This window comes from Anguilla rostrata, chromosome 3, assembly GCF_018555375.3.
Source record: "Anguilla rostrata isolate EN2019 chromosome 3, ASM1855537v3, whole genome shotgun sequence".
NCBI classification, from domain to species: domain Eukaryota; kingdom Metazoa; phylum Chordata; class Actinopteri; order Anguilliformes; family Anguillidae; genus Anguilla; species Anguilla rostrata.
The window spans coordinates 34,465,402-34,492,177 of NC_057935.1; the positions used below are offsets into that span (position 1 = coordinate 34,465,402).

The window sequence follows — 26,776 nt, forward strand, 5'->3', positions numbered from 1 at the left end:
ATGTTTTTGTCTTTTAAGTTAAGTTACCAGAATACGCTGTAACGACAGTTCGCTTAACGTTACACGAGTTTGCAGGTCTACGCAAATTGTTTAAGTAGTTTGCTGACTAGCGGTAATTTCGAGAAATTGAGCATCATTTGCGAGCATAGCGTAGCTCGACCTGTGTAACGTTACTTGTTGCTCCGCTGGGATCACTGCATACAACTTGGTTTACTCCAAAAGTCCGTTCAGAAACTTTGTATTAAAATAACTCCTCATTTACAGTTAGCAAGGCTCTTCAACATAGACATATATACACGTTGGCTGACCTGCGACGAATCCTGGTTGAGGAATGGAATGCCATCCCACAGCAACGCGTGACCAGGCTGGTGACCAGCATGAGGAGGAGGTGCCAGGATGCTGTGGCTGCGTATGGTTATTCCACCCGCTACTGAGGCTCCTGATTGTTTGTTCAATGAAAAAAGCGTAAAATTACCAATATGTCTTGTTTGTTCCTTGTTACTGATAGAGAGTTCAATCATCCAATCCCCCAAACAACTCGAAACAATAGAGTCAATACCAACTGGAGAATACACTGTTTGACACTGGCAGGGACATTTGGCACATTTCACTTGGGATGCCACCCACATAATCAGCTGTGCTGCTCATCCCACAAATGCATGATCCTTACAAATGGGACATCATTGTAAACGGAAATGAACAGGCTTTTCAATGATATAACATACAATGCTAATAATACAGTAACAACAGAGATATGATCGACCAAACACAAATTTCCAAACTTTTTTTGAGGAGTTTACATCTAGCTGTCCTCATTCTGCTTTGCAATATAGCCACATACATACATATTACATTCATTCAACATTAGATCCCTATACTAGCCCGATTAGTATAGCACTGTCAGTATTATTTTTTGTAATCTACAGTAATGTTTGTATGTGTAATAATATAATAAATGAGCCCCCAAAAAAATTTGTGTGCCTGCTGCGTGCGTGCCAAACCAAAACTCCCCTTGGTGCTAAGCCCCTGATGTCTTTCAGTCCTAGAAACGCCCCTGCCTATGTCTTTTCTTAACCACTTTTCCTTGACCTCGATGGAAAACATCATGAGGTCAAGGAAAGATGTGAAGGAGAATTCATAAGGACTTAGGAAAAGACAACCGCGGAGCTAAGAGAATCCAACTGCACTTACACTAGGCTACGTAATTATGCAGCTGTGTATGCTATTGACGTGGGTCTGCCGTGGTGAAACAGGTTCCGAAGATGGACTACTAAAAGCGCATCTTAAGCCGCGTTTCCACCCAAAGTACCCAGAACTTTTAGTTCCAGGAATTACTTTTCAAGGAATTCGGCAGAACTACCGCATACCTCACATAACTGTGTCAAACGTTTTTTAACGGACTAACAAAGAAAATCCGGAAGAAAATATTCCCCCGAGCAGGGACTTTTTTGGGGGTAAAATAAAGTCCCCGGAACTTAATTTGGTTCCTGCGGTGGAAACGCACCGAGTTCCTCAAAAGGTTCCTAGTTCCTGGGGAAAGTTTCTGCGATGGAAACGCAGCTTTAGATACTTCGCCCCGTGTGTTTTTACCATGTTGTTTCATGCAGGCTATAAACGTGGACAACCCGGTGAAAAAAATATTAGGCCTACTTCACTACTAAGGTTGGAATTGAAATTAAAAAAGGAATATAGGCTACCAGTCACAAAAGTGAAACGAAATGGTTGTCACATTGAGAATGGTTGCTCACGCTCACCCTCCTGTCCACTCATATTTATCGACATGAATCCAATGTTGATGTGCAAACACGCTGCACAGGCACCCAAGTGGCTTTTCCTTGGCACAGCACAGAGACACAGGGAGATGTTCCAACAGTCCGATTTATTTACGAGGTTTGGCAGATGGTAACACCAATGAGCAATGTAAAACCCTTCATGAAGACCCCTGAGGGAGGCAGATTAACCCGGCGCAGTGATACCTCTACGCAGTCAGCCTGTGTGCTTTCCTGGTCCAATTAGCCGGCATTATCTATTCTTACCATATCATGTGGCCAGGTCTAATAGCTGACCAGATTGTGGGCTGCTTACTCCTCCCACACATACCCCCAACGCAAGAGGCCCAGGTGAACCCTGCGAGCTACCCCCCCCAACACACCCACATCCAACAAAGCAAGACAAAAAACAAAGAAAACACTCCACTAAGTGTCGTGGTGTTGGCCCTGACATCCATACATGCTGTGACACACCCCCCCCCCCCCCGGAGACAAGGCCTTCTTCTCTCCCTCCCGGAGCACGATCTGGCGACTCTGCGGCGTGGGGGCGTAACCCGGCTGGCGTTCCAGGCTAGTGGGGTGGCTCATTTATAGTCTTAATCTGATCAAAACAAGAGATCTCTAAATGATCTTAAATAAGTCTAATTTAGGTCTCCTGAACATGGGACCATGAGATCAGAGAAAGCTCAAAGAAAACTCAGCTTTGACTCCTAGATCTCATGATTCTTCTCAAATATGTCTCAGTTTTCTCACATTGACCTCATGAGAAACAACCGCATCTCAATTCAATATCCATTTGTCTTACTGAAGTCTCAAATTCATTCTCTCATTATCTCATCTTTTCTTCTAAGGGGGTTTTAGAAGCAACAATTCAGATTGAAGTGATCTCAAAAAGATGTACAACTGAGATCTTACTACTTTCTCAAGAGTTAAAGAAAAGACTTTTCTTTAAAGAGAAAAGAGCAAAAGATTTTTCCTCTGGGTAAGAAAGTAAGCATTGAAGCACCTTTCCTTAGCATTTAGAGAATTTGACCAGCTCTTATCATGGCTGCCACTTAGATACTTCTGGGTCATTTCACTCAGTTAGGAACCTTCCTAAGCAAAAAAAGTGCATTGTGGGGAATACTAATGCGGGGTTTATGTCACTGCTTTCTTAGGGTCTTAAAAGCACTTTAGCACTAAGCACTTTGAACAGAACCTGATTTTCTACTGCATAGATATTTAGACAGTGGAAATCAAATCTTCAATTTGTAACTCAATCTTCCTGTTAGGCATTTTAAATGAACATTTCCTAGATTATCAATAAATTTTGTTTTGCACTAAAATGAACATGGTCTGTGTGCCTCTTTAGTGAGGAAAACCTGATTGGATATTACAGTTTGGCGCTGCGAGCACGGTCTATAATAGTGGCAGATCATGTTTTGGGTAGGCTGTAAAAAGAAGCAGTGACATAGACTGAAGTGCTGTAGTCATCAAGGCAAATGAAAGGCCTGCTGGAAGATATTCGGACTGATTTATTTTTTTACCTCGCTGTAGCCTGTGCTGACCAGGATGTCAGTGAAGGAACTCGAGCAAGAGCTCGAGAGTTTGAAGGGGAGGTTAGTCAAAGAAAGTCAAACTGCCCAGTTACATGGTGAGCAAGGCTCTCCATTTGGGGTGCACCAATCTCATTCACAACATCGATCGCCCTCCCCCACTGTATCAGCTGCCTCAATTAATGTTGTTCCCTCAATTGAGGTTTTGTATGTGCCAAAAGGAAAAAGAAACACCATGTTTTCTGGTCAACTGGGTACTGTTACTTTTTATGACTGAGTGGATGATGTTCTGAACTCCATCAATTACAGAAGGTACAAAGCTAGAGAACAGGCTGCTTATTTATATGATCACTTAGAGGGTGAGGCTCAACAGGAGATAAAGCATTGTCCTGCTGATGTCAGGCAGAGCCCTGAGCATATTTTGGAGGTCTTGAAAGGAGCCTATGGTCACCCTCACTCTCCAACTCAAACACAGAAGCGTTTCTTTGACAGAAAGCAGAAGGATGGGGAAAGTTTAAGGGAATATTCCCATGCCCTGTTAACTTTATCAGAAGAGATAAATCTCTGTAATGGGGCAGTAGAATTAGTGGGGATCAGGTCGTGAAAAACCAGTTTTCTGAGAATGTAAGAGACCCCTCCCTGTGGAGAGAACTGAAACGGTTACTCAGACAGAACCCTGATATACAGTTCTCAGCATTGTGTCAGGAGGCCATTTTGTTTTTGGAGGAAGACAACTTCAGAGGTAAAATGGCTTACACTTGTGAGAGCAATGTGGGTGCTGTGGATTGTGCCAATGTAAATACCAAAGTAAACACTAACCCTGACTCTTTCCTGATGGAACTTAGGGAGGCTGTGAGGAAGCAGGAGGAGAAACTTGAGGAGTTGACTAAGAAGCTAGAACAGCTGCAGGTAAAGGAAGTCAAGCGGCAGCGAGGCTTCAGGCAGGAAAAAAGGTATGATCCCACAGGTAGACCCATGATCTGTTTCAAATGTCAGCGAATAGGTCATATAGCTAGATTTTGTCAAGGTGCTTTGGCCAGTCAGAGTGCCAGTACTAGCCAGGTTATACCAATTGTTCAAGCTGGTGGGGGGGGGGGGGGGGGCACGTAGCCAGGTGCCAAAGCAGCAGGAAATCTCTCCCCCAGTAGCGAGGAGCCAATCTACAGGTGGGAGGCAACTAGGCTCGGAGGACTGTGTTAGTTCACAGGAGGAGGTAGGGGACACTCTGATAGGGCCCACCCTAGTCATTGATGTCTGTATGGGGGGTGTTCAGGTACCATGTTTATTGGATACTGGTTCAACAGTTACCCTTATTACTAAAAGCTTTTTTAAGAAGAACTTTGAGAGTAAGGGGGGGAGTGTCTTCAAGAAGTGTGGGTGGTTGGCCTTGAAAGCAACCAAATCATTCGGACAAGTGTCATTATGAAATGAAAAAAGCCATTCGAAAATACAACATTAAATAATTAAATAGCCATGAGGTGGGAATTATTTAATCATTTCAAAATAAAATGAAGTATTTATTTATTTATAATATCTCCTGAAATATTTATTGAAATCTCTTGCTGCTCATTGGAGACAACAAGAGGGTAATTCTGAGTGTTTAACATGAAATATATCGCTCAAGCTCCGATGCAACCACCTAAAATATTTGCATTTTACATCTCCCGTACTAACATAAACGTAGTTTAAAAGCAACCGGTTTTTAAGGAAGACATGTAAAGAAAACAATCATGGTGCACCATCTTTAAGGACATTCCAACCCGTTAAAAGATCCTTCAAGGAGCTAGGAGGCTCCCAAAGAATTCTTGAGCAACTACTACAAATCAAAATGTTTACTACATTAAGGATGATACTTCCCATCCCAAACCGCCAAAAAGTTATGGAAAGCACTAAAAATGGAGGAAATCGCGGAAATGGTTAAAAAAAAAAAAAAAAAAAAGAAAAGAAAAAAGCGGGGACAGTTATGGAAATGGAAAAAAATGGGAACAGTCATGGATTTTTTTTCTTTTCCTTTTGGAATCACAACAAAAAATAGAAATCAGGGTCATTATGAATTACTATAGGGAACATAAGCAGTGCAAATGATACATAATAAAGCTGGACATCATGAAAAATGGGATTAAAAAAGGCGGGTAGAAGCAGTTAGGAGAGAGACAATGTTTGCATGCTTATGTTTATGTTTGTATGCGTATGTGCTTGATTAAATGAGATGACAAACGGATTTCAGATTTTTGAGAGGAGAGGATTTGCTCAAAATGGTGTATTTGGTTGTTCATAGAGGCAGTCATTTTTTCTGTTGATATATATTCAGTGAGGAGGTCTGTCTGTTGTGTAGTGCTTATAGAAACATACATTGTGTTTCTTTCTTGTTTTCCAGTTGAGGAGGATGGTTTTTTGGCAATAGTTATGGTAATGACTAATTCGAATGTGGTGACTGGGAATAGCAGTTGTTGGTAATGCTATGGGGAGTGTAATTTGCCAGCCTAGAAGAGAAGACAGTATATGAATTGTGTTTTGCCTGAGGTGTTGTACAGGTGGACATTGTCAAATGGCAACAACAGCGTTACCCACAAATGGTAACCATCGTACATGGCCCATAGAAACTTTGTTACAAACGCCTGTGTGTGACGTCATCATATATTACTCGTTATCTTTTAACCTCCTTGGTTTACGTACACATGAAGAAATCTGGCAAGTTTTTGACAACAGCTGTATATTGTCATATTTTAGTAGGCATTAATATTCGGAATCACTTTTGATCTCGTTGTCACTATACGAATCGAGGGAAAGTACAGTCAATGACAAGGTTACAATATCAGTGGTCTGATCTGTGTGGTCAGTGTGGCCTGGGTTGCTGGCCTGAGTTATTGTCCCAGTCCAGTCCTGTTTGGGTGTAATTTTACAAATGATTCCAGTCAATAATTTTGCAAACGATTTCAGTCAATGTGGACTATATACAAAAGCATAGTTGGTCAGTACTGAAACAAAAATAAAACAAAAAAGATAACAATTATTAACGGTTTTTACATTCATAACATAAAGCTGATTACATTGTGCTTTATTTGAATTTGTATAACTTCATTTAGGGAAGGTCAAATAAGTAAATTAGTGTTGATTCCATATTTATACATAATACTCCTTTTTGATGAAAGTTAACATGGCAAAACCACCAGATCATACAGGTAGGTTAAAAAACCCAAAGCATTCCTTGTATGCTATTTAAAATATACTTCATATGGAAACATGTTTTAACAAGTCTGCTCATCCAAGTGGTTTTACTGGCAGGCCAGTGTTTTGTTTTCCATTTTGAGTAAATGTGAAATCTCACCATTACAGGAGAGGTATCCGTATTGACCACAGAGTGGTCAGTGCTTTTGTCCAGTTCATTCAAAGGGGTTAGTCCAAGATTTGAGTGACAAGGACAGCCACTCTCTCCTTTTGGTAAAGCACAATTTAATGGAGTTTCCCTGCTTTCATTTGAGCATAACAGAGTGACAATTTTAATAGTGCTGTAGTGTAAAGAGTGAATGTATTACAGATTGTTTCCATTTTTGAAGGCATTAGATGAATTATTTAAGGGGTAATGGGAGCTACCTGGCTAGAATTAATGCCAGGAGCACAACAGTAAAATGCATGACAGGAGTGAGGAAGCATAAAATGGCTTCTCAGTCCCATGATTCCTTTGAGGTGCTGACCAATGGGGAGTGGCAATGCATTGATGATGCTGTTTGGTCCAGGGGTATATAAAGTAAAACAACAAGGTTAGCACTTCTGAGTAGTTGGAGCATTCCCAGCCTTGCCTCGGGTGTAGGGATTGCAGGGGAAAAGCAAAACTACACGGCTAACATTCTGTGTAGTTTTGTTTTTTGTTTTTGTTCTTTTGAGGCTCAGCTGTTCTCACATTTGGATTTTCTGAAACATTCTGGATAAAGAGATTGTGTCTGAAGATATAAAACCTCTGGGCTCAGTCCCTTGTTTCTGGGCACTCTTGTGAATACAAGTAAGTACATTTTCCTCATAAAGCATTATGATAATAAATTCAACAGTTCATATGTGTATGTTGCATTTCTCAAAAATTAACTCATGTTGTAAAGATGATTTTATGCAATGCAGAACCTACAGTGTGAGTGGTTAAGCTGTTTGTAGAAAGTTGTTTTCAAGAATAAACGACAATATTGCAGTTTCAAAACAATTGTGTATTAGAGAGTGCTTTTCCATCTTCAAGGTTAGTATACAGTGGAATGATTTGAGAATAGCCAAGAATAGCTCCTGATAGCATTAGAGTGGTGTCCCAGCTGCACTGTGATGTCTTTTTAAGGGAATCAGCGGTAGGGATATCAGTTGCACCTCCAGCTATGTGCCACATGGTGACTGTCAATCAGGTTTGGGACAGATTATTTTTAGAGTCAAACCATTTCTATCACAGATTCCAGTTCTTAGGCATGAGAAGTTTGTACAGTTAGGAGTTATTTTCTGTTTTGTTATAGAACACTGTTCTTCAACGTAATTGTGTTTATATTTTAATTAATGTAAACTTTTGAACAGTAGGTATTGCTTCTTAAAGGAGTCTTCCATTTGAAGAATAAAATACACAAGTGGTGGATTGAATCTGAGGTTATATTTGGCTTGTGAATTTGCTCTGACGATATCATGTTTTCTTCAAGTTGTTTCTTGTTTGTGTGACTGGTTATTTTCAACCTCCTCCTTTTATGTATTCTACATACTACCTACATTTGACTATTTAATCTGCACAGATGCATGTGGACAGAAAATAAGCATGCTTTCAACAGTTTTTTCCCCATACAATTACTATTTTCAATGTGTAGTCTTCACTCAAATAATAGCTCAGAATAGTATAATAAAGATTGAATTATATGGTTGCATAACTATTATACTAGTTGCATCTATGTTATATGGCTTGTAGCCTAAAAAAATGGTGTCATGTTATAAAATTGACAGAGTGGCATGGGAATATCCACCATCATGTGGTTCAAAATGCAATTAAATATTGGTGAAAAAACAAGATGCAAATATTCAGTTAATCAGGTTTACTGTTGCTAATTTGGTAACTGTCTGTTAATAGTTCCTGATGATTAGTTATCAATATGGCCACCAAAGCTCCTGCAATCTACATACTTCACTCAAACGCATACAAACCTATTTGAAATAAATGTGTTTGAATGGTTGGAAGAAAGAGAAATGAATAGCTCTCTTCAGTTGGAATTTCAAATGAGTGTGGTTGGCTCAAAATCGCTTTTTACAATTACTGACATTGCTGAATTTCAATTGTAATGATTCCTCGAACAATTTGTTTAATGCTGCTTTGCTGATATTCTTGAATGCTTGTGCAGAAGTAGTGGACATACTGTGAAATGCCTGTTTTTTGTTTTTATTCATCTCTTAATAAATATTATTTATTGTGTGTTTACATGATTGGACTGTTGTCCCCTACACTGTATCACATTGAAAAAGGTGCACCGAGAAGCCCATTTCTGCATCTGTGTGTTTTTTTTTTTGTATGTTAGTCTGGGTGCCATTTACTTCTACTCATTAAAAACCATGTTTGCTTCAGTTTTACAGTTAATTTATATAGTGTATTGGTAGTGGAATGTAAAATGGCATATGCCGCTTAGAAGAAATATAAGGCAGCGACACATGTTGTCTTTACATTTATTTATTTTTTTTTTTTTTCCAGTTCAGGGCAGTTCATAGTTAATCAAACACCAGTTGCTAGCAAGATACCTTATCTAAACAGAATAGGCAAAAAAAACTGTAATTGCCTCATTATAATGGAGATAAAGCAGGCAAGATATTTTAAAACATTATGGTTTAAAAATACCTAAGGAACTCTAAATTTGGGGGGGGGGGGGTAGATTTTGGGAATTCACAATTCTTGTAGCTCCCTCCCTGTTAATTACCTTTTAAGTTCTTAATACACTTATTGTGTGATCATTTACAAAATGTTGGGTAGGAAATGATCATAAATAGTAGTATGAAATAAATCTGTTTTATGGATTTATTTCATTTTGTTGCTTTTTAATCAGAAGTATATTTTTGAGTACATTATCTAATACAGTTATTTGATTTTTGTGCAATTTTGTGAATAAGTAAATAATCTTGTCTGCTTCATATTAATTCCCAAGGGAATTATGTCCTCTTTGAATCACTTGTAAAAATGTGCTAAGATATAAACATGTATGTGAATATAAAGTAATTGCTCTGAAATGTATTCTGAGAACAGTTTGAAAATGACACATTTGCATGCACAAACAGTATTACTAAATATTTATATTTATTAAAAATTAGGTATTTAAGGTATGGCTTACACATAAATGTTTCCCTTTCAATTGCTTATTGTAATGACCCACAACATGCATACGATTTGTCTTTAAATCCTGGAGTTCCTTTAAAATTATACAACATATACAAGGTATTTAATCTGTGTAGGAAAAACCAAATGCAACACCAAAGCACATTCTTGCTTCACAAAAATAGCCAGTAGGATTGATCACCTCAATGTATTTTCATGTATGTTAATTGGCTTAAAATATTTCAGCTCTTTTTTTATTTTTTATTTTTTTTACAAAGGCAGACGGTTTAGCACTAAGCTCATTTACATATCACATAGATTTTTTTTCCTTTCATTTGAATGCAAATTATTCACGGAGAAGACTCAATTGTTTACTCAAATACAGGAATGTAGTACGAGAGCAAAACAATGTAAGAACTATTTATATCACGTACAATATTAGTCATTTCTTAATGAGAAATGTCTGACAAATGTTAACATTTTGTCAGTGTTTCCAGGCTGACATCTGTGGGTTGGATGAGCTGTATGCTATTGATTGATGACTCCCAGTTGCCGCTGCTAAGTCTGTGAGGTGTCAGTCACTGCTGGGACTGGGGGGTTTGCCCTGACACCCAGACCCCATGGTGCCACTGGTCTCTCAAGTGTCAGGCTGGAAAGGGCCAGGTGCTCTGGGGTTAAATAAGTGATTCGTCAGTTTCTCTCTTTTCTAAATACCTAAAAATAACACCAATTATCCTGTCTATACAGATTAAACAATTATATTAAAATACTGGGTCTTAAGATAAAAATGATGCCGCATGTTAATTTGTGATGTAATTAATGCACACGAACATGTTACTGTTTGCACTGCTAATGTTAATGTGTGTGTGTGTGTGTGTGTGCACATACTCACAATAGATGGGTAACATTGTGTGTCTTGTCTTTCTTCTTTCTCAGGGTGCCTACCAACATGTCCCAGGCGCCAACGTTTACACAGCCGCTTCAAAGCGTTGTGGCACTTGAGGGTAGTGCTGCAACGTTTGAGGCTCAAGTTAGTGGTAAGGAGCTAACCTTTTCCCACCTGTTCTTAGACCTTTTGCCATGCTTACCATTCCTTTGATTCAGTCTACAACAAAAATACAGTATTACATTATATGTATTTGGTAGACGCTTTTATCCAAAGCGACGGACAATAAGTGTGAAATTTAACAGCTTTTTAAAAAATTCTTATTTTTTTTGTTAAATGCGTAAATGCATTTAAATGCAATCTAATGGTTTTCATAACTGGGTCATATTAATATTGTGATGCAAGTTCATTACAATTGAACATATAAATTAACAATGATCCATTCAAGTAATTGTAACAATAGTAGTAATAGTAAATGTATAAGAGTGGAAGACCACCATGGCCACCTCTCATATGAGTAGTTACATGTTGGAGGACATTGCAAGTCATGAGTCTCTTGTTTGATATTACATATTTATTTACAAAAGATAAACCACCTGCTGTTGATGGTCATTATTTTTAATTGCCAACTGTGTTCTCGATTGAAAATTTTCCCTCAAACCTGATTCTGAAATGCCATAGGTTTTTGTTGTTACTTATATGCAATTTGATCATCTGGCGCTATGGTTTGAACTGATCGTGAAAAAAAATCATGTGGCCTTCCAAGGTCAGGGTTGGAGAGCCCTGTGCTAGTGCATGGCATGGTATAGTACTGGCTTCTAATTCAAATTGTTAGAGGTAAAATAGTCTTTATTTATAGTTATATTTTTATGTAGCATATTTTCATTCATGTGTTAGGCACAAAGACATTTGTGTTTGAAACATGACATTGGTTTAGTGCTTCATGAATATTTTATGGTTCATTATTCAAGTATTACTGTTAAACCATTTGAGCAGAAAACATGTAAACATGAGACCATGAGTGAGGGTGAATGCAGCTCAGGTTGTTTGACAGTTCTACTATTCTCATGGATGATCACAGATGGTATTGTTCTGTGAATTTACAGTGATACCTATTAATAATTGTATTATGTCTGTAACCCTGCAAATTCTATATACGTGTAGTATAATTTGGGATGTATAGCTATTTTACAACTGAGTAAAATTATACATTTTCTTTGTCGGAAAGAAAGTCTTTCAGAAGTCTGAAAGAAATATACAGTAAGCTCCATAATGTTTGGAACGAAGACATTTTTGGCTCTGTACTCTGTACTATCAAATAATTCACGTGGTTAAAGTGCATATTCTCCATTTTTATGAAATGGTATTTTTATGTAGAAATAAAAATGTTGAAATTACGGCACTTTTTATGCATAGCCTCCCATTTCAGGGCACCATAATTGTTGGAACAAATGGCTTCACAAGTGTTTCTGATTGGTCTGGTATGTTCAATAGCTTTCTTAGTGCAAGAGAGCTTTTAGTATGTAGTGTTGATTCTGGGCTTTTGATTGTCTTTGGAGTCTGTTATTGGTATTTGTCAACCTGAGGACCAGAGTTGTGCCATTGAAAGTCAAGGTAGCCTATATGAGGATGTGAAATAAGAAAAAGCAGTTAGAGACATAGGCCCAAACTTAGGCTTGACAGAATCAATTGGTTGGGACCACCAAACACCTGTCCGACAGATCAGAAATGCTGTTCAGGAAGCAAGCTTGGCTGTGTTAATGTCCACGGAAGACTTCACAAATAATGCCACAGGGGATACACTGCAAGATGCAACCACTAGTTAGTTGCAAAAATAGGATGGCCAGGTTACAGTTTGCTAAGACGTACCTATAAGAGCCTGCAGAGTTCTGTAAAAAGGTCTTGTGAGGGAGTCCGGCGGCGGTTGGAGACAAAAACTTCTGTTCACCCAGGTTTATTTACAGGAGATATGCTTCAAACCAAGAACCGGTGCAAAATGTGTACAGGTGACGACACAACAATATATATACAACAAATACCACAAACCACTGACCACTCAGCACACACACAACATAATCACCCCAGGAGGACTTTTCCTCTGGCTTATATAGCCCAAGGCCCTACCCCGATAATTCTATTTTTTTTTTTTAAGTTTCTTCTTTTTATCATTATTTCTTATTTTACATATACATTTCAAGAACAAACAATAAATAAATACTATCCATAAACAAATGAATGAGAATAATGAACTGTCCATTACAGAAAACAAAAGCAAATGCATAAATCCTCTCCCTTTTTGTATCTCACACATGATGTGTCCCAAACACCCCCATGAAAAAGCCCTATGGTATGGCCTGCGCTTCCTTGGAAGGCTTCCAGCAAAACCGGCTGCAGGTTTGGTCGGCGTTTGCTAGCTTTTAATGTAATACAAAATAAAACAATGTTTAATATGATTGTCACCTTTTACATTGAATAATTTCACTTTTGTCCACAAATTACAAGTAATTTACTGCAAACAAGTGTACCGCTACCAAATCCATTTCACAGAAATTGCGGTCGTTTTTAAGTATTTTAAATTTGCGGTAAAACGAACATTGTTTCTTTTCCGTTTTTATCATACATTTCCGTTCACATTCATTTACAATTCACCTTCATAACACACACACAGGTAAGTTCATTTTTCCCTCCTTCCTTCCAAGCGGCCAAAACCAGACTTCGTTTTTGAAGCTCATTTCCTGGTCTTGTTGTTCCTGGTTGCTCACTAGCGCCTCTACGGTTGGCTCCAGTATAGGTGTGTTCATATCCGGTTTCCACGTAAGTCTACGGTACAAATGCGGTCAAAATACAAAGTCAATAATTTTTTCTCATAAGAACAAATAGTCACAATATGTGTATTTTATTCGTCTTATGACTGTCCATGGGTCGATTTCATGATTTATTGTGTCATTTGGGCACTGTTATAATATGTGTTGTGGACCAATGAGGTACAGTTCGTCAGGCGTCACTTCCTGATTACTCCAGAGGACAAAGCATCCCATTTCGTAGTGATTTCATTATGGCGTGTGCTATTTACAACTGCACTAGACGACCATAAAATAATCCTCCTCTGAAGTTTTTCGGTAGCCGAGTCATTTTTACTATTTCCTTTAGCCTACTTAACCAAATAATTAGTTGGCAGAAAGCGTAATCAGCTTGCTATATTTGGTAGTCCAGTAGCCTATGCTAAAACAGTTCGCAACTTTGGCTACCAAGCCATTTGACTAGCTAGCTAACCCTAACCGGCAAATATTCAATGCCAAACGTGTTTGACGGCTTGTCAGTCGTGTACATTCCGTAAATGTCTACCTGGGCCATGCTTCACGCATGTGACAAAGCTACTATAGTCCCGATTTTGGGATAAACACTGCAAAATTTTCAGTTTCACGAAGCGAATTAAGAGGTTTATTTGCTGGATACATAGCCTACAACACACGATGAAATCACACACACAGAATTTAACGAAATTAACCATCTTTGTAAGACTGGCATTTAGAAAGGAACATGTTTTTAGCATTTAAGAGACCGACAAGAGCATTTAAGACAGTGGTGCTCAGAATCGGTCCTGGGGGCTCCTTGCGTATATTGGCTTTTCTCCATTGGTTTTGATGATCTAAAAAAAATAGCCTAATAATTAGAAATTCAGTGTATATTATTTTTGTCTTCATGCACCAGGTGGAAAACTTGCTGTACAAAGTGCGTTGTCATATTTACATGCCTGCAGATCAGTTATTAAAATACTTGGTAGATTTGTTAATCACCGCTGACAGTGTTTTTATTCGGCAAAAAGTGACTTGCGAACGATCGGTCAGCTAGCGCCCAGCAAGTGGACACCATAAACGGCGATGGAGTAGTAGCAGTTACTGGCTCATTAACTGACTGTGGCGAAAACTTGCTCGGTTAACAGCAGGTCTACCAGACAGTTATATGAAACTTTTACCACATGTGGGTAGTTTGATTGCAAATCTACAAGTGTGGAGTAGGCTACAGAGCCAAATCAAGAAAAATTTGAAGTTGTCCCAAACATTAGGGAGCTCACTGTAGTCCTGTTATATACTGTTAAATTCAATGCTAAATTTTACACACAGGCGCTCCAGTTCCTGAGGTGAGCTGGTTTCGTGATGGCCAGGTTCTTTCTGCTGCCGCTCTGCCCGGCGCACAGATCTCGTTCAGCGACGGCCGCGCTGTACTGACGATCTCTGCCGTGACAGCCGCGCACAGTGGAAGATTTTCCGTACGAGCCACCAATGGTGCTGGACAAGCCACTAGCACTGCCGAACTACTTGTTACAGGTAAAAAGGATATTAAAAAATTGTTATCAAGATAAAATCTGTTAAATTCAGATTTTAAAATCTGTTAAATACAGCAAGTTTTTCTGTAGTCATAGATTTGCCCTTGAAAGTTGTTCATAATTTCAAGAAGAAATTATTGCATTTAGAACCTACTGTATACAACTATGAAAAATGTGTATTTGGATATCTGGTATGCATCGTACCTTATTCGTACTGTTACTATTAATTTGTGTAATCTATTTTCTGCTGTGAACACATCATTAACATTTGTACGAATAATAGAGTCTGACAATCCCTTTGTTCAGGGTGATACGTCAAACAAAATGTTATTGATTATTGGATTGACTAACGATTTTTAAAATTTATTTTCAGCTGAAACCGCGCCCCCCAACTTCATTCAGAGACTACAGAGTATGATTGTGAGACAAGGAAGCCAAGTGAGACTGGATGTTCGCGTGACAGGAATCCCTACACCTGTGGTGAAGTTCTATAGGGAGGGAGCTGAGATTCAGAGCTCCACTGACTTTCAGATTGTTCAAGAAGGAGACCTCTACAGCTTGCTGATTGCTGAAGCCTTCCCTGAAGATTCTGGAACATACTCCGTTAATGCCACAAACAGCAGTGGACGTGCCACATCTACAGCTGAATTGCTTGTTCAAGGTGAACTTTTTCATTGTTTTAAACCTTTACACACAATTTGTTTTTCTTAGTCTCACTGCTGTTAAGGATATTTGATAAGGAATTTGTTAAAATCTTGACATGTACTGAATGACATATCCAGAAATTGGTACAAGAAAAAGGCCTGGACTATATCAAAATGTGTCCTTAAATTTAATGCACAATTAAACGTGTGAATAGCCCCCCCCCCCCCCCACACAGTTTGAGGAGATAATTTTGATGTATGCTGAACTCTCCAAACTGTGGAGAAAAAAATGACTTGTTTGTAATGGTGAATGAAATCTAGAGACAAATGTTGACTGAATCACAGTTAAAGGCCATACTCTGAATTATTAGTAGAAGTTATGTCTAACATTACAGATCTAGACTTTATTAATGAGCCACATATTTATTTCAGTTTGAATGTACCAAAAGTGAGAACAAATGAGCTATGGAGTGAAAACTACCAAACTAGCTGTGGAAATGTGTGTCATTGTGTGGCTTCATTTTCAAATGGTATTAATTTATCATGTAATTCTTCTTTACTTGAACATCAATACCAAAAAATATTAATTAATTAATTGCATATGTATCAATTAATTTTTGCATGATATTCAGGTGAAGAAGTAGCAGTACCTGCTAAAAAGACAAAGACAGTTGTCTCAACTGCTCAGATTTCTCAAGCTCACCAGACCAGAGTTGAAAAGGTAAGAGAATGTCAAATTAACAATTGGATTACTTAATGCTGATTTGAATTAATAAACATGCTAATCAAAATTTTTCCATCATTCACAGAGAGTGGGAGCTCATTTTCAGACTAGCACTTCAGAAACAATGGAAATGCATGTGGAAGGAGGTGCAGTTATTCAGCAGCTGCCACACAAACCCCCCCCACGTGTGCCCCCGAAACCAACTTCCAAGTCCCCACCATCTATGGTTTCCAAAGTTTCAGCCACACGCCATCAGTCGCCCTCTCCTGTGAGGCACGTGAAGGGGCCAACTCCAACTCCCATCAGGTAAACCACTGGTTGCTCTGTGGCACTGCTGCGCAAACAGATTTAAAAAAATTTGTAACATTGCTCCTCATGACACACCATTTATTGGCTTTTTATTATTGCACAATTCTAACAATACTATTGAAAACAAAGTACTATCATGAAGGGTCAAATGAAACCTCTCCTTTCATGTCTCAACCACAATCCCCCATATTTGTATGTTGTGTTTGTTCCTTGTTCTGACAGATATTGCTTTTGTTCTCTTTCACAGGTCTGTATCTCCCTCCACAATGAGATTGTCAGTTTCTCCTATCAGACCTGTCAAGTCCCCAGTCATGACCCGTAAGCAGGTCACTCCCAGCCCAGATGTTCTCCCACCATGGAAGCAAGAGGACTATACAGAGGCCAGTTTTACTCGCATGATGACTGCTGGTGCCACCCAAATCCAGACCGCTGCAACTCACGTGCACATGGAGCAGCGCTGGGAAGGCTCTTTTGGGATGCAGCAAAAAGCTACTGGAGGTTTAGGAGTTTCCATTAAAGAGGTAAGATAATCATCCACTATCCCTATGAACATGCACCATTGCCACCTGGTGGCACATCAATATATGTGCAAGTATGAGTCCCCAGATGACCTCTCCTTGAAGTGGCCTTCTTAGTTTTGACAGTGGTCAGCAACTATGGCGTTATTAGTTTACCTTAATTATTCCTTAATTCATTGATAAATTATTTGTTTCTAAGGATTGTCTATTTTAAACTGACTCATTTGTAATAGGACCAGCATGAAAGTGATAAAACAGACGCAGCAGCTGCTGTAGTAGCTGCAGTGGACCAGGCCCGTGGCCGCACACCCACCTCTTGTATCACAGAGTGGACCAGCACAGAAACAAGCATCACTACTATGCCCTTAGAGCCCATCCAGAAGCAGGTAGTTCAGACATCAAGTCCACTGTCCAATCCAGTCACCCTTCTCATAGTCCCATGGGTTTTTCTGTTTTACTTCACAGTATAGCCTACATGACGATCCAAAACCATACATGCGCTTTGTTTTCTCAAGCATTTCACCGCATTCATTTCCCCATGCATTGTACCCATCAACCATGTTTTTTAGTATGCGTTAAGGCACTTCTACTGTATTTTAAATTTGCTGTAAGTATTAAACATACGGCAATGAATTTATCATACGCCATATATAATATACAGTGAGCTACAATGTTTGGGAAAAATACATGTTCTTTCTTGATTTGGCTGTGTACTTCACAACTTTGTAATCAAATAATTCACATGTGGTTAAATCACAGGTTTTATTAGAGGGTATTTTTATACAATTTGGTTTCACTGTGTAGAAATTACAACACTTTTTATACATAGTCCCCCCTTTCAGATCACCTTAATGTTTGGGTGCATTTGCTTTTCATTACTTTGGAGTCTCTTATTGGCGTTTATCAACACAAGGACATGAGGCATGCCAATAAAAGTCAAAGAAGCCATTATGAGGCTGAGAAATAAGAAAAAAAACTGCCAGAGACATAGGCCAAACCTTAGGCTTACTAAAGGTTACTTAGTTTTGTAATATAATTAAGAAGGAAGAGAGCACTGATGAGCTCAGTAATTGTAACTGAACTAGTTGGCCAAGGCAAACCCTGCGGTTGATGATTGAAGAATTCTCCCCATATAGAAGAAAAAACCCGCATTTTCCAGTCCGACAGATCGGAAGCGTTCTTAAAGCGGCATGGATGTGTCAGTGATTACTTCAAAGAGTAAAAAGACTGACCATGTATTTGCTCCACCACCATGCACTAAACCAGCTGATTCTAATTAGCATAACTCTTCACCATGGTAGGAGAACTAATTATTGTAATCAGCTGGTTTAGTGCATGTTGGTGGCGCAAATACAATACACCTCTGTTACTGTCTGCATTAAGTCTCCAGAAACATAAATATCGAGGCTTTGCTGTAAGATGCAAACCACTAGTTAGCTGCAAAAACAGAATGACCAGGTTACAGTTTATACCTAAAAGTACCTAAAAGCCTGCAGAGTTTTTGAAAGGTCGTGTGTACAGATGAGACAAAGATTCCTTAGCATCAGAGTGATGGCAAGAGCAAAGTACAGAGGCCAATAGGAAACATGGTGGTGGGGGTGTTATGTTTTGAGCTTGTATGGCTGCTTGTCTTTATTGGTAATGTAACTGCTGATAGCAGCAGCAGAGCAAATTCTGAAACATACAGAAGCAACTTATCTGCTCAAGTTCAAGCAAATTCCTCCAAACTCATTGAATAGCGCTTCATCCTGCAGTAAGACAATGATCCCAAACATATTTCTAAAGCAAAAAAGGAGTTTTTCCAAGGCCAAAACAGTGAAATTCTTGACTGAACAAGTCAGTCACCCAATGTGAATCCAATTGAATATGCGTTTTATATGCTGAAGAGATAACTTGAGGCAGTTAGCCCCAAAAACAAGCAGGAGCTGAAAATAGCTACAATATATGCCTGGCAGAGCATCACCAGAGAAGATACTCAGCAGCTGGTGATGTCTATGCATAACAGACTTCAAGCACTCATTGCATCTAAAGGACATGCGGACAAAGTACTAAACCTGACTACTTTCATTTACATACTGTAGCATTAATATGTCCCAAACATGATGGTTCCCTGAAATGGGGGCTATGTATAAAAAGTGCTGCAATTTCTACATTGTGAAACCCAAATCTACAATAATACCCTTTCATAAAAGCTGAGAATCTATCTGCACTCTAACCATATTTGAATTGTTTGCAAATCTTAGATTGTGAAGTACAGAGCCAAATCAAGATAAAAATATGCCTTTGTCCCAAGCATTGTGGAGCTCGCTGTATATGATTTGGTTTTCTTGTCTTCTCTCAGTCTTTTCTCATCCTGTACCCACATGGGCTCCACAAAGCAATATTACCATTCAATCCACTGTCTGATCTATCATTCAATTGTTTTTATTTCAGCAGCGCACTTAATTTAACTGTATTTGAAGGTGTCTGAGTCAAGATGTTCATTGACTGTAAGCAATGAGGAGAACATTCTCTTCTCTGTTTTTATGTCAGCATGGATGTGTGGGTATCTGTGAGCAGGGATTTTCAGAATTGTATGGTGGATCTTTGGTTTTGTTTTTTGATGCTTAATAGGCTAATATACATATTCTGGGTCTATTAAGTTAATGACAACAGATTTATGACCTAGCATTGTCAAAAACCAGAGTGGTTGAATAAGCTGTTATTGGTACAGTATCTTGTTGGTATCATTATCGTGCAATATGGTCAATGACTGTAAGTTGCAGGTTTTGCTAAAATTAATGATTTTTGTATTGCAGGTTGTACCTTTTTGATACTATTTCACACATTGATTGTCTATGGAGTGATTGCCCACCAAAACTATTTTTGTGCTTATCACTTTTTGTACAGATCCTCGCAAAAGTGTTAACACCCATCTATAGATGCTTTTTAAATATGAAATTATGTACACATAAATAAAAAAGCATCAGCAGGGACTTAATAATGTTAGTACTAACCAAAGTTTAGCTGGCATTGCATTGTTGCAGCTAACTTGTATCTGTGAATATGAACTTTTAGTATTAACTAGATAATGATTGCTGTAAGTGTAATATCACTGACTGACATGCTGCTGGTCCAAGACTGAAAAAGGTTGCCAAGAAATCTAGGCTATGCAAACGGAAATAGTATATGCTCATTTCCTTGATTTCTCTGATGTGGGCAGCTGATGTGAGAAAAAAAAGTTAAACTATGTTTTAATAGTTTAAGTCTTGACTTATTTTGCATCCAGTATCACAACATTAAATAATATTGTGCTACACAGTTCCTATGCATTAGCCTATACGCCCAAACCAGTATCCTCTCCCTACAATTTTTACAGGCAAACTGTACATCTGTAATCACAACAGTGTTACAGTAACAGCATCAGACATTGCATCAGTCTTGGGAGAGGGTGACATATTTGTATAGCTTCCTGTTCCCTATAAAGGAATAAGCTTCCTAAACAACCTAGTTGAGAAAAAAGATTCTTTCATTTTTCTTTTGTCTTATATTGTTCTGAATTATTATGGAATTGCTAGTCTAACTGTATTTTCTTATCACTTACTTTGGGGACATAAAGAGTGCACTGGACATCGAAAAAATGACAGCGGTGGCAACAGCGGTTGCTGTTACTGACCAGGCCAGAGGGAAAGAGGCTGTCAGCACTGTGGCAGAACACAGAGTAATGGAAAGCTCCACAGCCATAGATACACAGATGGTTCAGGAGCAGGTAGCTAGCAATGACATGTTTGTCTTTACCCATCTACATCTCACATCCCTTTTTTATCTCCAAGATCCAATGTCACACAGTAGTAATTCGACCAGCACCTTAAAGCATGCGTTCAAAGTCACGTGATAGCTTGCATCATCCTAATAGATACCGCTCAGACAAATTTATAGTATACGTATATGTATTTTTTCGCTAGCTTTGGAAATAAGTCATTTATAGAGTTTTAACTCTTGCATATTACCAATTAATGGTTTCTGGAATATTTTAAATTCATATGTTTACAGAGACAGTATTAACAGTCATGGTGATGTGCAATTTGAACACAAATGCTGCCTGTTGTCTCCAGGGTGAGGGTGGGAAAAAGGCGGAGGCAGTGGCCACAGTGCTAGCTGCTGTTGACCAAGCACGCATTCGAATGCCTGTGCATGAAGAGGGTGGTCATGTTGAAGAGAGGACCATACAGCATGACTTAGTACAGCAGTCTGCAACTGTACAGTCTACAGAGCAGCAAGTCACCTCTGAGATGGTGAAAACTGAGGCTGTGCAAATGCCTACAATCCAAATCCCTTCCGCTGAAAAGAGTGCCGAGTTTGCTCAGGTTCGATGTCTTTTCATTTAGAACAATGACATGCTTTCACTACAGTACAGCATTGTTATTTTGTAACATTTCAAGTGGTTATCATCATTCAACTTGTACTCTATTGGTTGCTTTAGATCGAAGGAAGTAAAGAAACCATCACCCATGTGGACACTGCACTTGCGCCTTCCCCAATTCCACATTTCACTGTTTCAAAAGTTACTGTTCCTAAACCTGACCATAGCTACGAGGTAAGCATGGGAAATATCAGGCAAACAGTGGAACATACAGGTCCTGAGTGGCTTTGTAAGAAAGGGCTCTCAGTTCTCTATAATCACTAGTTTGGGCCTAGTCAGCTTTATGTCTGGGAAGTCACAGTGGCATAGCTAGTTATCCACCAGGAGTAGAGTGGGTTTAAATGTTCCTTGGGGGCACAGGTGCATTATTTCTCCTAACATGGAAACCCACCAGTTACTAGTTGTCATCAGTGAGAGATGTACCTGTCCTCTGATTGGTACCTCCTCTCCTGTAATATAATTTGGTCTGTAATATGTTAATGATGGGCAGGTGAGAAAAATGGTGAGTTTACATATGCAAAATATGATTCCAAATTGTGAAGAAGAAAAGTGAGGTAAAAGAACAGCATAATGTGAATTTATGTGAAAAGATTTTCCCTTTGTTTTGTGGGGAAGCTGTAATAGTTTGGTGGCCACACTTGAACACCACAGTAGTGGTTGATGGCACCAAATGCTGGGTGCATATTTCAGTGAGTTAGTGAGAAGAGACAGTTTTAGGCTAACCTCAATGACTAAAGCATACGTTCCTGATTGCCTGACATACAACCTTTTCCCCGCAAGTATTGTTCACTGTGATATGTTGAGCTTCACCTAATTATTTAACTTTTACAATCATTTTTGCTGTGGTGTGGTTCTAGTGTGTATTTTTCTCACCTTGCTAAACTCCTCAACAACATTAACTCTTCATGACATACTCATTTCATTATGTTCATCATAACAAATGTTCTCCTGTCTCTTTACTAAAGATAAAGGTCTTATTGCCCATGGTTCCACTCAACCCATTCATGCTGAAACTAACTTGAATGATTTCCATTGTCTGGCTTAAGAAAGAACAAAAAGACAAAAATCTAAGAATTATGTGTTGAGACTCATTTTTTGTTCTTGGGTTGGTCAGGTGTCAATAGCAGGCTCTGCTATTGCTACACTGCAGAAAGAGTTATCCTCTACTTCTGCTGGTCAAAAGATCATCAGGCCCGTCAAGCCTCCTTCTCATAAGACTGTGGAGACGAGAGAAATGCCTGAGCCAGTACCATCTCCCTTTAAAGAAACCTCTGAAAGATATCAGACATATTTGGGAACCCAGTTACAGAAAGATACAGGCACTTCTTTTACAGGGGGTATGGAGCAGAAGTATGAACAATGGGAGCAACAGGTTTGTAGCCCAGGTTGCTTCCCCTTACTAGTCACTCTAACATTTTGTGGATTCCCATTACTGGCCCCTAACTATTCCTTCCTCACAGTTGGTTGTAAGCCACTCTCCCCCTGGACCTGACCCTGCTTTGTTGCAGCAACATCCCCCGCCTTCTTAGCATCTGCAGCTGTGATCCTCTTTTGTTTATTCCACTTCACAATTTTCTGAATTCATCCAGAACTCTTCATTGTGATATCTTTCCTACCCATCCCCCATTCCAACAGAATCATCTTTATCAATTAAAAAATATTCTGTATCATTGACAAAAATGTGCTTTTCATAGGTTGTTGAGACTGCTACAATTCCTTCAGCTGCTGAAACTGCCGTGGTGCCACCCACTCTCATTGCTGTAAGTATTATTTGAAGACATCACACAGTAGACTGCAAAATGGTTTTTAATTTTCACTACTTTGAGGAAAATTGGCACCCAGATTGACAAAATACTTTTTTTCAGGGCTTGAAGAATATGACTGTCATTGAGGGAGAATCTGTGACACTGGAGTGCCAGATATCTGGTCACCCTGCCCCAGGCATCATGTGGTTCAGGGAGGACTACAGAATCGAGAGCTCCATTGACTTCCAGATTACCTATGAGAATGGATACGCCCGTCTGGTAATCCGTGAGGCTTTTGCTGAGGACAGTGGACGTTTCACCTGCACAGCCACCAGCGAGGCGGGAACAGTCAGCACCTCCTGCTACCTGCTTGTCCAAGGTATTGAGCACAACAAGATGAATGTTTACTGCCATGGTTTGAAAAAAGTAAAACATGCTTACATTAAGAACCACAGATTGATGTTAGTAGTATTAGTCACCTCTAAAAAAGCAAATATAACATTGGAATGGCAGCTGGTGCCCTACATGGTTTAGGAGGCCTGGTTTGTAGTTGGGGGGTTCTAAAACACTGGTGACTTTGAAGTGGTAAAACCTTTAATCCCACTTAAAGATATCCAATTTGTTGAGGCCAGCTGTCGGAGACCTGCTACATGTGCCATTTCTTTAATGAAATGGTGCAATTTGGTAATCTTTTGTTAGACATTTTATGAACAAATAGCAATTATAACTATTATAACTAAATATTATTAGAATTTCACCAATTACACACCAAAAATAATGCAATAGCATAATTATGAAATTATAGAATGTCCTAACTATGTATATATATATAAGAAGCTGCCTATTTCTTTCTTATTGCGATTTGTGGTTCTTAGGTTTTGATTGTTCAGCTAAACTAATGTGCTTGCACGAAACAAGTTTTGATGTACTTCTGTTCTAAAATTGGTTTGCAGTGTTTCCCATCAAATTTTTTTTTAATGGGCGGTGGTGTGGATGGGGGAGGGGGCGACAAAGTTAAAAAAATTCACTGCGGTAATTAATTAAAGAGTGCGCGGTATACGGCTAGTCTCATCCCGAATCAGCAGCGACACTAGCTCTTCGGTGAGCGTACTGCATACTGCACAGCTGTGCATACGCTCCATATACTGGGTGCTGAATCACACACAGCCTCCTCCAAGCACTGGATGTTCAGCTCTTATGAAGCCTTGCATTTATTAGCAGTACTGCTACAGCAAGCATCTCTCTATCGCTACTACTTTTGTCAGATTTCGCTGTATTGACCTATAGATAGTAATTGCAAGTAGAAACAAGGAGGAAAATAGAATCATTATTATGGTAGCCAAAAGCAGCATCTCATCTTGTTGCTTTGATGTGAATAGGTCAGTATTATAATGTTGCAAACCTTTTTTGCGACATGTCGCCACTTGCAGGTCGCTGTGTTGAGAATCTTTGATCTGAACTTGCCTTTAAATTGTGTGAAATGTATAACAGTTTTCAGGGAAAAAGAATACTTAATTAAAAATGTTTTCAGCCGTCAACCACGGTCTGCTGAACACCATAACCAGATGTGACATCCAAGCTATCAATAGCAACAAAAATATCCTGGTTGGATATTATTATGATGTCACATTTCATTGACAAAATAACAATCCCAGAGTAACAGATTACTCTCTTGAAAACATATAATTCTGTGCTACAGTAAAATTAACTTTTGTTTCACGTATGCTTTTTCATTTTGAACCACATTTGCATTGTGGTGATTAGTGGGTGTTGCTTACAGAAATAAACAACTTGATACAATATGTATTTGGGGGCAAATCTATTTTTGCCACCAGAATTACTCAATGTTTGGGAAACACTGGTGTAAGTAAAACAGTGTTCTTTCATTTTGAATCCCAGATGCAACTTGTGAAAAACACCCACTATCTGAGGGGAAATGTGATGCTCTGACAGCCTCACAAAGAGGCTCAAAAATGATAGTACAATATATATTGTACAATTTTAATTAAACAAATTGTTGTTTTCTGCTGGAGAATTTAAAAATAAGAAAAGTAAAGCTTAGGTTTATTGGTTTCAGAGGTATACCAAATTTGTAACTGAGTCACAAAATGTCAGTAAGCATTTACAGAACAAAAGAACAAATTTGTATATGGTTTTTAAATGTTATCATTTAACAATATGCATTTTTAGGGGTCTAAGCACTGCACGTGCTAGAATCCTAATATTTCCGTTTTTATTATTAAAAAAAAAAATCATTTCTTTATGTATTATTATTGTTTTTTATCTATTTTATTTTTAAAATTATTTTTCTGCCGTAAAAGTGCTTGCACTGCAGAAACTGTACATCATAGCGCAACCAAATTTAGCAGGTTGTTTCCCATTCCCATGTGCGTTTCTGGTTATAAAACTTACCCTGTTTGGCCAAATGGTGGTACTATAGGATGAAAGTGAACTTTGAGCAATAACTTGTTTTGCAGTTTGCAGTTGCAGTTCTTCAAAATCTTCCTCAGATTCCCAGATTCATACCAAACAAACTTGCCTCAAGGATCCATAATTTCCACCATTTGATTTTTTGCTATTCTGAATTTTACGAAAAACCTTTTTATGAAAAAAAAAAAAAATCTGCTTAGACCATTTGACATATCAATATAGGACTTCCATCAATTTATTCATTAGATGGTCCTCTAAAAGGTTATTATAAATAAAATCAGTACAAATACAACAGCTGCAGTAAGGCAAAAAAAAATGGATGTACATGTGGCATATTACAAAAATGCTAATAACTCTTTTGTAAATAGACAAAATTTGGCAGCTGAATTGGCACTCACATCCCTAGCCCAACTCTACAGTATTGGTCCAACTGAGTCAGATGATGGTGCTATTGAGCACAGTATTTTTTTTAAATTCATAAATTCAAGAAAATTCACTGTTGTCTTTTAGACATATATAACACCCTTGCAGTGATTTTTCCTCATCTGGAACATACATCTGTACCTTTTCTGTCAGTGCGATCTTGGATTATCACTATTTTTGAAATGTGATTAGCCATTTCACCCAGTTTTGGACTTTACTTTATTTTTTTGCACCTTGTTTACCTTGATTTTGGCAACTTGTTAAGTGGTGTACGGTAATGTTTATGTGCATGGCTGAATCCCAGGTATTGCTACCTGCAGCTATATTCACAATGTAAATCACCATGCTATTGATCACCAGACCTAGTATGACCTGTACTGATTATATTTTGTGGCTTAGAAAAAGTGAGATACTTCTGCTGACCAACCTAAATGGTACTCTATTAAATATGCATGCCCTTCTAATGTGTATGATTTTATCTGCCAAAATTATGTCTTTTATGGTGAGCAAGTATAACATAACAATCCTCTTCCTTTTCAGTTTCAGAGGAAATTGAGGGCAGGGAGGACATTACAACTGTTTCTGAATACACTGACACTGCTGAGCAGAAACAGTGAGTACCATTCATAACTTTCCATTCTATGAACTCTAAAAGGTGGACAAACCAAGAAAGTCGCGCAAATGTATACATAAACTGTACATACAGTCATTGGGTATTTACACCGCAGAATAGACATAACTTATATCAGCAATA

The 26,776-nt window shown here is 38.6% G+C and overlaps 2 protein-coding genes across 2 annotated transcripts in view; one reads left to right on the forward strand and one right to left on the reverse strand.

Annotated features, from left to right (window-relative positions):
• zc3h15 (zinc finger CCCH-type containing 15) overlaps positions 1-26,776 on the reverse strand; it is a 454,134-nt gene that overhangs the window by 188,339 nt on the left and 239,019 nt on the right. The window lies entirely within an intron of this gene.
• The window catches only part of LOC135249678 (titin-like), a gene marked incomplete at its 3' end in the record, with an annotated part of 52,195 nt that continues 32,511 nt past the window's right edge, over positions 7,093-26,776 (forward strand). Inside the window, exons 1-10 of the mRNA XM_064325194.1 lie at positions 7,093-7,304; positions 10,551-10,651; positions 14,625-14,828; positions 15,201-15,488; positions 16,104-16,192; positions 16,281-16,501; positions 16,752-17,025; positions 23,119-23,184; positions 23,290-23,548; positions 26,563-26,635. Coding sequence (XP_064181264.1) covers positions 10,564-10,651; positions 14,625-14,828; positions 15,201-15,488; positions 16,104-16,192; positions 16,281-16,501; positions 16,752-17,025; positions 23,119-23,184; positions 23,290-23,548; positions 26,563-26,635 — 1,562 coding nt within the window. The remainder of the gene's footprint in view (positions 7,305-10,550; positions 10,652-14,624; positions 14,829-15,200; positions 15,489-16,103; positions 16,193-16,280; positions 16,502-16,751; positions 17,026-23,118; positions 23,185-23,289; positions 23,549-26,562; positions 26,636-26,776) is intronic.